Source organism: Parasteatoda tepidariorum, chromosome 2 (genome assembly GCF_043381705.1).
Source record: "Parasteatoda tepidariorum isolate YZ-2023 chromosome 2, CAS_Ptep_4.0, whole genome shotgun sequence".
NCBI classification, from domain to species: Eukaryota; Metazoa; Arthropoda; class Arachnida; order Araneae; family Theridiidae; genus Parasteatoda; species Parasteatoda tepidariorum.
Window position 1 is genome coordinate 40,082,428 of NC_092205.1, and position 12,034 is coordinate 40,094,461.

Here is a 12,034-nt window from a genome sequence, read left to right on the forward strand (position 1 = left end):
ATTCAATACCCCCCTCAAGTCTGTCAACCATATTAAGTTTTTGGACCACTACATGAATACCTAGGCGGCCTTATTGGACTACTAAATTTTCATTACTGGTATGAACCTTATTAATCTGAATACTAAAATATCTCAATTTTTGTGATAAAACTCTTTTTGTTCTTTTTTCACCTAATCTATTTTCCATGAGTTTTATCAAAATTGCTGTTTTACTATTAAGCAGATATTTCAATTATCTTTATTCAGTTTTATGCTTATTTAAATATAACACTTATAACAAAAAAATTTTAAAACAATTTTTTTAACGTTTTCTGATCAAAATTAATTTATTCTTCATTTAACATAACACAGTTTTTCTTAATTTAGTGTCAACCATTAAATACTTCTAATAATTAATTGATGATATATTAATAAAATTTAAGCATTATTTTAATAAAATATATATTAATAAAATTTAAGCATAAATTTAATCAGAACTTTCATTGCGAAATGTGGAAAAAAAAGTGATTTACATTTAGAAAAAAATCATGATTTTAACAAATCAGGACATTTTATATCATCTATCATATTTTTTATTAAAAATAAGAAGAAAAATCAGGATTTGGAAATTGGTACCCACTGATGCAGATTTAATAAGACCTGGGTTTTTTCTTTTCTTTCTTCTTGGTGGAGCAACAGGTTGAAGCATTTGTTCACCTTTAGTGCTAGCAACAACATCAGGCTCTGAACATTTTGAAGAAGTTAGAAGAGAATTAGCAGAAAAGCTCCTCAAACTTTCTCTGTCATTAGTTGAATATTTTGAATCAACGGACACAGAATCCAAGTCTTTTACATTAGGATGATCACGTTCACCAAGGATAGAACCAACTTTACCTAAGCTCATAACACTGCTTGTTTCATTATTAGAGTTTCTATCTGGCTTTTTAAATGCATAATTATTATTTTTAGGATATATGCCTTCAACAGAGGATGATGCTAAACTACTAGTCTCAGAATGGATTTCTAACACATCATCATCATCAAGCATGAGTTTTCTCATTTCCTCCACTTTCTTCCGTCTTTGTTCGTTGTCTTTAGCTTTTCGAGCAGCTTCCTGAGAAAAAGTTCAATTTTATCACAACATGGCAAAGATAAAGGTTTATAAAATCAATACCATAGTTACATGCATAAAAATTAAAGAAAACTCTCATTTCAATTTCTAAAAACACTGTTTAAAGGTATGTGATGACATTTTTGCTGAAGTTTCTAATTTAAAAACTGGCATTTAAAAAAGTATGTTTTTCAAAATAGTTCTTCCTAAACATATTATTAAATAGAGAAACAGAAAATAGAGGAAAAATACCACAATAAATGTATTAATTCATGGAAACTGCAAAATTTTCAGTTACGAGTTCAACGGATTTGAAAAACGTAGTTTCACAAAACAGGCTTTTGAAGTTAACTAAATGTGTGCAGTGGACAGCAGCAGGTTCCACAAAAATTCAAAATGTGAATATTAAGATATTTTCCTGCTCATAAAACTTTGGATACCCCATATTAACTTATTAAGGCATCTTTTAAGAAAAGAAAAAAAAAAGATTTCTCTAAACTTGTAGAGTTGATACCGCTAAATAGAAATTCCCATAATCACAATAGATTTAAATTTGACAAGCACTAGATAGATTATAATTTGAAGACTTTTTATTCTTTTATAAAATGAATAAACACTAATGTGACTAGAAATTAATCATTTTTAGATAGGTAATAAATTTAATGCTTTAAAAATGTAACACAGCTATAAATTATAAATGTATAATATTTATAAGGTTAGAAAATAAAACCTTTAAGTCCTCTTCATTTACAGTCATGTTTGGCAAAGTGATAGTACTTGTAACATCACAATCATCGGCAATAAGTTCACCCTAAAATAGATGTAAAAGAATTCAATTTCAGGATTAACTTATAAAGACAACATCACATTATATCAACACCATTTAGGATAACATGAATAAGAATTCAATAGCATCATAGCAATAATTACATTTTTGAAAATTGTCATTATGAAAAAAATCAAACAGGCTATGAAAATCATTCGTATATGTTTTACTAATCAGATGGAATAATGAAGAATAGAAATTTGTCATGTCATATAATTTAACAATTAATCATTCAAGTGGAATGTTTACTTTCACTTTTTTTGTTTTGCTTATAATGGTGGGAAAAAAAGAAAAAGATTAAGTTTTAACACGAATAACCATAAAGGTTTTACGATAATATACTGTTAATTAAATTACTAAAGTAATATAACATTATTTTAATAAAAAAAGCCATTACAAATTAATTGCTGTCTTTATCAAGTAGCTACATAAAAATCTCTAATCAAAATAGTTCCTAAAAAATGTTATTTAAATAATTATATAAAATTTTTTTTCTGAACTAAGCATGAAAAAATATTTTCAAAACTAATAAAGTAATGCAGCTATTAAAATAATAACTACTAAACAAGATCAATAAGATTTCAACAGGTTTACAATCAGTTAAAATTTTTTAAACTATGGCAGAAAAACTTAGAAATCAATATATTTCATAAATATCAAATAAGAATAAATAAAACATACAACTGTTTTCGCAGTGTCTGAACAAATTTTTTCATCTCGTATTTTTTCTTCTTTGACTTTGTCTTCATTATTAGCAGCTCTAAAAAATAAAACATTTCTTATAATTTGAAAATTTTTTTTTTACAAGTTCCAGTTTTGCACTATAGAACAATAAAGAAAACACTATTACTGTGAGAACTAGGTAAGCTTAAAAGTTAAAAATTTTTTATAGTAAGGAAAACAGTTAATCAAGTTAAATTTTTCTTAAAAACCATGTAAGGACAGGAATAATTACATTAACAGGAATTATTACTCACAAAAAATATTATAGGTCATGAAAAATAAGTCAATCAAAACTACTGCTTTTTTTGTTACCATACCTATCACTACCATATTAATGCAAATGTAGAGAAATCTCTCTCAGAAAGAGCAAATGAAGAGCTAATGAGGAATTAAAATGGGATGAAGATTACTTTTTTCCTGGTATCGTCAGTTCTAAATGTTTTTCAGTAGAAGACTCTTATTGTTTACTGGGCTTTTTCTTGTCTAGATATTTATGTTTCATGTTCTGTTATGTTTCATGTCTGGATATATACTTATTATGTTTTTGATAGAAGGTATCAAATTCAGCCACAGTGAAAGGAATATATGCAAAATAAAAAATGATTGACACAGCCTGGGCAATTATTTTTTTTTTGGTTCCTTTCAGTTGTCTTAACCACATAATTATTAAGTGAATGTTGTTTGCTGTTAGCTAATGAGGAATTAAAATGGGATGAAGGTTCTTTTTTCCTGGTATTGTCAGTTCTAGATATTCTTCGGTAGAAGATTCTTTTTGTTTACTGAGCATTCTCCTGTCTGGATATTTAATTAGAACATTTATCCTTTCTACAGAATAATAAGTATTACTTATTCTATAGTATTACTTATATTATTCTATAGTATTACTTACAATCAATTTTTGTAACTTCTATTCACATACTTGGCATTTCCTAACACTTTTGTAGAATTTATTTTAGCGAATAAAACACTTGTACTATAGATAGTTATTATAATTTAAACTGAAAAATTATTGCAATATAGATTACCATTATTTTGTTATTTTTTAAAAACACTTAAGTATATATACTAGATAAAATATAGCAACAGTTTTTTTAGAATAGAGAAAAAAGATAACTAAATAGGATCAATTTATTGTTTGCAAGAAACTTTCCTGTTCAATATAACCAATCAAACTAGAGTTGCTATCAGAAAAGGGAAAAACCCTTCCATTGCAACAGATAAGGTAGAAGATAGCTAGGAAAAACAAGAGCCTTTTTAAAACAAATTGAAATAGAATAAAAAATTAATTTAGGTAACAAATTCAAAATAATACCAATCACTTCTGATTATTCCAAATTTTTCTTTTTAGATTTCAGCAAAATTTTAATTATAAAAAATGACTTGGAGGGGGAAAAAATACAATTAAATGCAGGGTTTTTGATTTTTTTTTCAAAGTATATATAAACTTCAAAAATGTATTTTTACATCAATTTAATGTAATGTATAAAAATTCTCCCTACAAAATTATAAAATTATTATTTTCAAATTTAAATTAAAGTTGTCACATCAGAACATTTTCTTATAAAAGATGAAAAAAAAATTATGCATGTAATATTTCTTGAATAAATTTACTTCCAGAAGTTAAACATTTACTACAAAAAAGAAAAATTTTTTAATTTGAATGCTTTAATTCTAATCTGTTTTGCAATTCAGAATGAATTTCGTTATTCTTTGTCTATGGCACTAAATCTCCTATTGCAGAATAAGTTAAGATGGATTTTTATACTTACTGCAGCGAAATTTGCATTTTTTAAAATTTAAACCTATTTAATTACAGTCTTAATTTATTTCAATATAATTTATTGACTTCCATATTGATAAAATAGTGAAAGAATCAAATTATACTAAATAGCAAACTCAAAATATTGAAATAATATTAATTGAAATAAATAATTCTTAAGCCATTTGTAAAAATTAAACATCACCAAAAAAAATCTCCATAAAAACAAATTATAACAGAATAAAATCTATCAACTATTCAACATGTTCTATTTAGTCAAAGTGAGGAGTTTTCATCGCATCACTAATATATGGATTAACATGTTCAGGGGTCTGTCCAGGCCTAATTTACTACCGTTTAGAGGTACCTTCACAAATTCAAGAAAAATGGTGGTTTCACAAAATACTTTTTCATCAAATTTTATTTCTGTTTCCTGTAAGAAACCATAAATCCATATTTTTGTGATTTTTTAATATTATTTTTAATTTTCACAAATTATGTCTAAATTTTCACAAAATAGGTACCTCTCAGAAAAATCTAGACAGACCCCTGATGTTACATAATTTATTAAAACTACACTCAGTGGTGCTACAGCCCATAGAGGGCCAAGGCCTACTGTGCCCATCTCAGTTTTCTTGACCGTGGGCTCTGGAGCGCAGGAGCAGATGTTTCGGTTGGGTGGTCAGCTAAATGCGGAACCTGCAATGTTTAGTTCCCAAGCATGCTTGGTACTCATTTATCGACCCACTGAAGGGATGAAAGGCTGAGTTAACCTTGCCCGGGCCGAGGATCGAATCCAAGACCCGTGGCACGGGAGCGCAAAGCGTTACCACTCAGCCACCGGGCGTCCGCATAATTTATTAGCTAGTTAATTTTTATGACCTCTCCTTTATTAAAAACAGTTAGATCCAGGTTTTTGCAACAAAAAAAAAAAGAAAGAAAAAAATGCTTGGTTTTCCACATAATATTCAGTCAAGTACCGCCATTCAGGGCTACTTTGTGCAAATTCGAATTCGGCATTTTTCAAGTGCTGCTATTCAGTATTATGTTTATTTCACGTTAAAAATGTGTGGAATTTGAAGATAGAAGTCTCTTCTATTACTACAAACATTTTTTCGAATTTTAAAACTATCTCAGAGTGTGTTTCGTTCATCCAATGTCAACAATTTTCCGAGGACGTCGGCTGTCGAAAAGTGTGCGTGGAAACTTTAGCTGTGAAATGCAAAGATGTTGATAAAACAATTGTCGTAAGTGCAAAATTCTTTATTAGTACATTAATAAACAATTATATCATGTTAGCGTTAAAAAAAATTTAAAATTAATAGCAAATAAACGGAAAGTGAAAAAAAATGCACTGTGGAGCTACTTTGTGCAAAGTTTCATTTGTTTTTTTTTTCCGACAGAAAAATTGTCAGACCTTATAAANCCGAGGATCGAATCCAAGACCCGTGGCACGGGAGCGCAAAGCGTTACCACTCAGCCACCGGGCGTCTGCATAATTTATTAGCTAGTTAATTTTTATGACCTCTCCTTTATTAAAAACAGTTAGATCCAGGTTTTGCAAAAAAAAAAAAGAAAAAAATGCTTGGTTTTCCACATAATATTCAGTCAAGTATTCAATGTACTAAGCAGTATTTAATGTACATATACACTTGATAGGAACAAGGTTAATTTAACATAGGATGAAATTAAAATATTTTTACTTCAATAAAAAAGAAAAGAAAGGGGAGCAAAAACAAGAGAAAAAGCCAAGATACTTGACTACAAAATACTTACTTGACTGAACGGACAGGTGTACTTTCTTCAGCATCAAAGAATACTTCTGAATCACTTTCAGATGACATTTTATAAAATGTTTAGATCTTCTTATGATTTAGTAAGTAGATTCATCTTTTAAACCTAGAAGCACAAAGAAATAGCATAAAAAACAATGATCACAATCAAATATCAAAACATGAATGCATAAAATTTTCATGAAAAAACATTTATTCACCATAAATTAATGCTTAACTACTTATTAATAAAAATTAAATTTTACTTAGATTATACAAATATTTATGTAGGTCTTCATATTTGTGAAGTTATTTACTCAGGTATCTTCAAATCAACAAAAAAGTGTTTTTAACAATAAATTAGTTTTATCATTTGCTCAAAAAATTAGTTTTATCTTTTATCATGTAGTTTTATCATTTTATATTTTTATAAATATTTGATTTTGGATTACATTTACTGTTCTTTAATTTCATTTCATTCACTTTATTGATATACACTTTATCAATTTATATTTATGTACATTTGTTATTATTAATAAATAAAAACAATAAATTATAACTTCAAAATTTTTTAACAGAAGTTCTAATTCTATTGATTACATAACATTGACATATATAGAATTTATTTATTATAACAAATGATTTTTCTTAAGCAACATAATTATATCATTAACATACCTATAATTTTATTAAAATTGAACAAGAGAATAAACAGTCAATTCACACTTAGTTAAGTTATTCAATTTTAACTAAAAAGTATCTCATAACAAATTAATATAATTTCAAATCTACTACTACCAAATCTACATTACTCATATTTTCTCTGACTAAATTAAAGAGCTAAGTGGATGAAGTTTCTAAGTGACATTTGATGAATTTTATTTTCTTTATATTAAAAATTTTGAAGCACTAACACTGTTCTGAGATTTCAACTTTACATTTTGGTTTGCTGCGCAAAAACTATGAGACTTAGTAACTTGAGATGTGCCATTGAAAGTAGAAAAATTTACGGGAAATACACCGGAATATAAAAAAAGCATTCAACAATTAGTTTTAAAATAATTAACTGTTAAAAGCAAGGTAAAAAACTCTGGTCTCCATATATTTAAGTGAATGGTTTAGTTCAGAGAGATTTTACAGACTTCTAAACAACATTGCTTCCATGGAATAGAAAAAAGTATTTTACATATTGGTAGGGTCGCAGTAATTAGGAATATTACTAAAGAACACAAACTGTAACAATAATTGGTGCAAACTAAAAGTAAATAAAAAATATAAAGCACATAGAGAGCTGTAACTTCCAAATAAACACAGAAAGACACAAGTAGATTTACACATTTATGAAATCTCTAATTTTAAATAATAATCAATGCTTTTAAAAGAAATCAACATTCAAATAGGATGTTTCATAAATTAAAAAATTAATGTAAACATTGATTAGTACAGTGATTCCGTTTACATATAGTAGCATGTCAAATAAAGAAAAATAAATATTAAGGAGAGTACGAGATCAAGGAGATAAATAAACGAAAAAAATAAACATCAATTACAAAAATGGAAAAAAAAGCATGCCAACAGATTACCTGTCAAAATTGTAACCAAACCTTACATATATCAGAATTTTTCTTTATTAATAGCTTATAGAAAAATTAGATCTTTATAAATTGATGAAAGAGAAATTAGAATAATTCTGAGTTTACATTACTTTTTTCTTATGCAAGTGTTCAGTCCTAATTAAAAACCTTAATAGGTCAAATATAACTCTTTTCCTTATTTTGTAATTACATATTTCTCCATAAATAAACGAACTAAAAATGAGCAAGTAAATAAATGGATAAAGAGGTAGAGAATTCATATGTTAAATAGAAATTTGGAATTTCTGGGGGATCCACAGTTTCTAAAATCAAGTGGAATCACTGTTAGCATGTTTAAAAATTGAGTTAGCACACTAAGTATTTAAAATATATAGAAATACAAAGCTTGATTTAAATTTAGTAACACTAAGGTTCTGATTTCAGTTTCGCAAACTGAGCACAGTCTAAATTTATAAAGAAAAAAAAATTCAGTGGCTTATGGATATAATGCTTAGTAACAAATGAACAATATTTTAACAAAATAATACGGCAAATTTTATAGAAAATACTTGAATTAAAACTCTAAATATCATACTTGAATTAATACCCTAGTTATTAATAATCACGAAAAATCACGGGATTAGGAAGTTCAGATTTTAATTTGTTTCTTATCCTCGTTGCTTACATTATTAGATTGCAACTAAAACTACGGATAAAATATTCTAAATAAAATAAAATATTCATTTTAGAAGAATAAAAGGTAGTTTATAGACTTAATTTTGACTGAATTATTTGTTTAGATTTCTCAAATCAGGAAATGAAACATACTGTTGTAGATATTGAAGACTAGCAATGTACTGGTGCAATTTCATATGTTTATTTTTGAATTATAAGTTCATAGATACTTTCTTATAATTTAAAAGTAAAATGTATATCAACGAAATAACCCCAATTTTATGATAAATGAAATTTATATTTGACGAAAAAATGAAGTTCGTAATCAAAACAATCCTATCAAACACCCGATGAAAGAAGTTTAGATGTAGGTACTAAATCGAAAAATACAAAAATTGACTTTAACTTCGATTTCTTTGTTTAATCGGAATAATAAGAGGCAAAAGAAAGTGGACCAGCGTCCCAAAGTAACACAAATTTGTCGTAAAATTTCGATACGTAAAAATTAACTATTTTACAGTTTAAAAATTAATATTCTAAGAATAGAGAATCGTCACATTGATTCTCTAACGGAAATATTTTGTTTAAACGGTAAAAAAGGTGAATTTTCGAATATTCTTTAAAAAATTCTGCTACCAGCTTCTCAGTTTTTTGAGGACGTTGATCACCTTTCAACGAAAGTAGGTAGGTTCTTTATTTACGTCACGCTAGATCTGCACAATGGGCTATTGGCGACTGTCTGAGAAATATCCCTGAGGATGATACGAAGACATATCATCACAATTTTGATCTTGTGCGGAGGGGATGGCACCCCTGCTTTGGTAGCCAGATGACCTGCACGTGAAGTCAAGCATTTCACGGAAGAACAATTTAACCAGGATCGATACCACGCACCCTCGGCCCCTATGCAGGCTGATCGTAGTGGTTGCCCACCCTCTTACTGCATGAGCGCAGCCAGTGATGCTAGACTTCGGTGTTCTACTGAGAACCGTGTTTGTACGATCAGTCCAATGCGGGACCTTAGAAAAAAGAAACTTAGTGGTCGAAACCTAAACGTCTAATGGATAAATGCTGGTGTGTTTAATAATTTATTTTAGATGGATTATTTAAAATAAATGAAATAAAGTGACCACTAATACATTAAATGGGAAACTCTTTTGCACTTTTTTCTTATAATTCCTCTTTAGATTAAATATCTGGTACAAGTTTGTTCGTTTTACCTAATTGTTTAACGCCTTTTTTCTTTGCTGTAACTTGTTTGTAATGTTCTTTTAGAACATTAGATTTTTTTCAATATTTTTTAAACTTCTATATTATGGTAAGAGTTTAAAAAAGAAAGCTTATGCAATAAATTATTATACACCACCGTAAATGCATTTTTTCTCCATCTGTAGTGTGCGTCTCGTAGTCAAAACTGTTTTTCAAATTTTATTTTTCAAATTTTATTTTTAAACTTTATTTTATTGAAATTATTGTGAGCGTAACACTAATATAAGATTAGATGTGTGCTTATTTTGAAGAAAAAGGTGAGAAAAAAAAGATTTGAAATAAATAATTTTTTTTAAAATCTGTTGGTTTAAAATATATATATTTTAGCCAAAATGTGGGATGTCAAACTTTTTATCATCCCCTCGTCATATTTTTACGAGCTTTTTCTTCCTTACAAATATAACTTCCTTTATGAACGATCCCCTTTGAAACTTTAATCATCTTTAATTAAGAAACATAACGCTCGCTATCGAGCAGAAAGGTAAATTTCTGATTCAGTTGGTTCCCGTCATTACTTACACAGTCATTTAGTGAGTTTGAACGATACTCCACCTTGGTATCCAGGTAATGATGGTAGTACCATACTCCTGGCATCTTCGGAACTCTATTGATCTTCACCCAACTTACTGGATGACAGGCTCAAGTGCTCTCCCTCCAGATGAAAACGCTAAATATTTTATTCCAAATTGTAGTGTTACAGTGTCACTCGAAACCAATAGTGCATACAGTGTGAGGGTTCATTAAATCCTGACATTTTACGAAATGAAAAAAAAGAAATTATTATATTAAACAGTAAAAAAAGTTAAAAAAAAGTTATATTATTATTAATTCTTTCCGCCAATTGGTTCTAACGCATGAATCACACAGTCATCAACATCTAAATATCTTGACTTAATATGTACCTTATGAATGGTTAACTGAATATAAACAATGAGAAGCTTTCTGAAACCGGACGGCCGGATCAAACTTTAACTTTCTGCCTATCTCTCTACTGATATTTTGTTTTCGAAGTGAATGATGATCAGGCTCGATTTATAGAAATCTTCATTATTGAGAATGGAACTTCAGTTTTCTCCAACTCTAATATTCGTAACATTCTAAGATTATAATGAGGAGTAAAAAAGTTCTACTTATTAACGTCTTTCTCTTTTCAAATTTTCAGGACATCTATTCTATACCTTCATACTACTCCGAACAGTTAATTTCATATTCAACAAAAGTCGACCAGGTGGCCGAGTGGTTAGCGTGTCTGACTGTGGAGCCATTGGCCGCGGTTTCGAATCCTGCTCAGGGCATGTATGTTTCTTTCTCTCTCTGTGTTCTATGTCCTTTCCTCCTTGTGTGAATTTGAGAAATGTGACCCACCCTATAAAAAACGGGTTAGTGGTTGTGTGACGTGGACGACGCTGCTCCACCGCCGTGGTTTCGCAACAGGTGCCCACTGGGTAACGAGAAGAGAGTAGCAGTTCTGGCATTTCTGTGGCCAATGGAACAAACCCTAAGTGCCCGCCATTAAAAAAAAAAAATCTACAAAAGACTAAAAAAAAGTAAAAAACAATGCAATTTCTGAGTCCTAATCTTCCACATTTCTTAAAATAATGTTATCTAGATATGTTGCAATGTTTTTGAAGAATTTTGGGGAATTTATAGTGAAAATGTGTTATAGTGAAAATGTGTTCTAATAATTTTTAATGACACTGGTTAAAAGAAAGCAATTCTAGATTGAAATATCTTGACTGTCTTAATTTAGCTCATTTTGGCTTGTTTATTACACACGGTACTGTGCAAATCATAATTTTTTTTTTGTGATCCTCAGCTTTCATTTGTTTAGCAATTATATGCTCCTTTTACAAATCAATTATCTTCAACCTAAATTTTAATGTAAATATATTCATGACTACAGCGTAAGAATTATTTTTTAATACTGCCGTTCTAATACTAATCATTTTGCATATTTCCCACCTCTGAATTCTCGAACAACATGTACATTGCTTTTCGAAATTTCGTTTGAATAAAATATTTTAACTATGTATTTTAAATTTAGCATGATATACGAGTTTTATTTTCACATTTTTTTCTCTCCATTCTTACTATTTACAGTTTATCAGTTCCTTGATGCTTCCTACATCTTATAGCTACGTAGCAAGAACCACTTCAAGGTTTAGTTCCCGAACTCCTTATAAGTACAAATATTAAACTAATAAGGGGTTTTAACAAATATGATAAGAATAAGAAATGCTACGTAACACACAGTCACTGTTAGAAATAGTGAATACGTTTAATTCAAATGGTGTTAAAATAAACCATATATAGTAACCCGGAAATTTCCACTGTGAACACTCCGAT

General features: G+C 28.7%; 1 protein-coding gene across 5 annotated transcripts in view; it reads right to left on the reverse strand.

Moving 5' to 3' along the window:
• LOC107439498 (WD repeat-containing protein 44) overlaps positions 1-8,794 on the reverse strand; it is a 36,899-nt gene extending 28,105 nt beyond the window's left edge. For 2 of the 5 annotated variants that reach the window (XM_071177471.1, XM_071177470.1), the window contains exons 1-5: positions 8,573-8,772; positions 6,175-6,297; positions 2,598-2,676; positions 1,821-1,901; positions 620-1,093 (exon numbers count right to left, since the gene is read on the reverse strand). In XM_071177471.1, coding sequence (XP_071033572.1) covers positions 620-1,093; positions 1,821-1,901; positions 2,598-2,676; positions 6,175-6,242 — 702 coding nt within the window. In that variant the 5' untranslated portion in view covers positions 6,243-6,297; positions 8,573-8,772. Of the gene's footprint in view, positions 1-619; positions 1,094-1,820; positions 1,902-2,597; positions 2,677-6,174; positions 6,298-8,339; positions 8,366-8,572 lie in introns of those variants that run through there. The other 3 variants (XM_043048263.2, XM_043048261.2, XM_071177472.1) reach the window with 3 other exon arrangements.
• Positions 8,795-12,034: the final 3,240 nt, after the last annotated feature.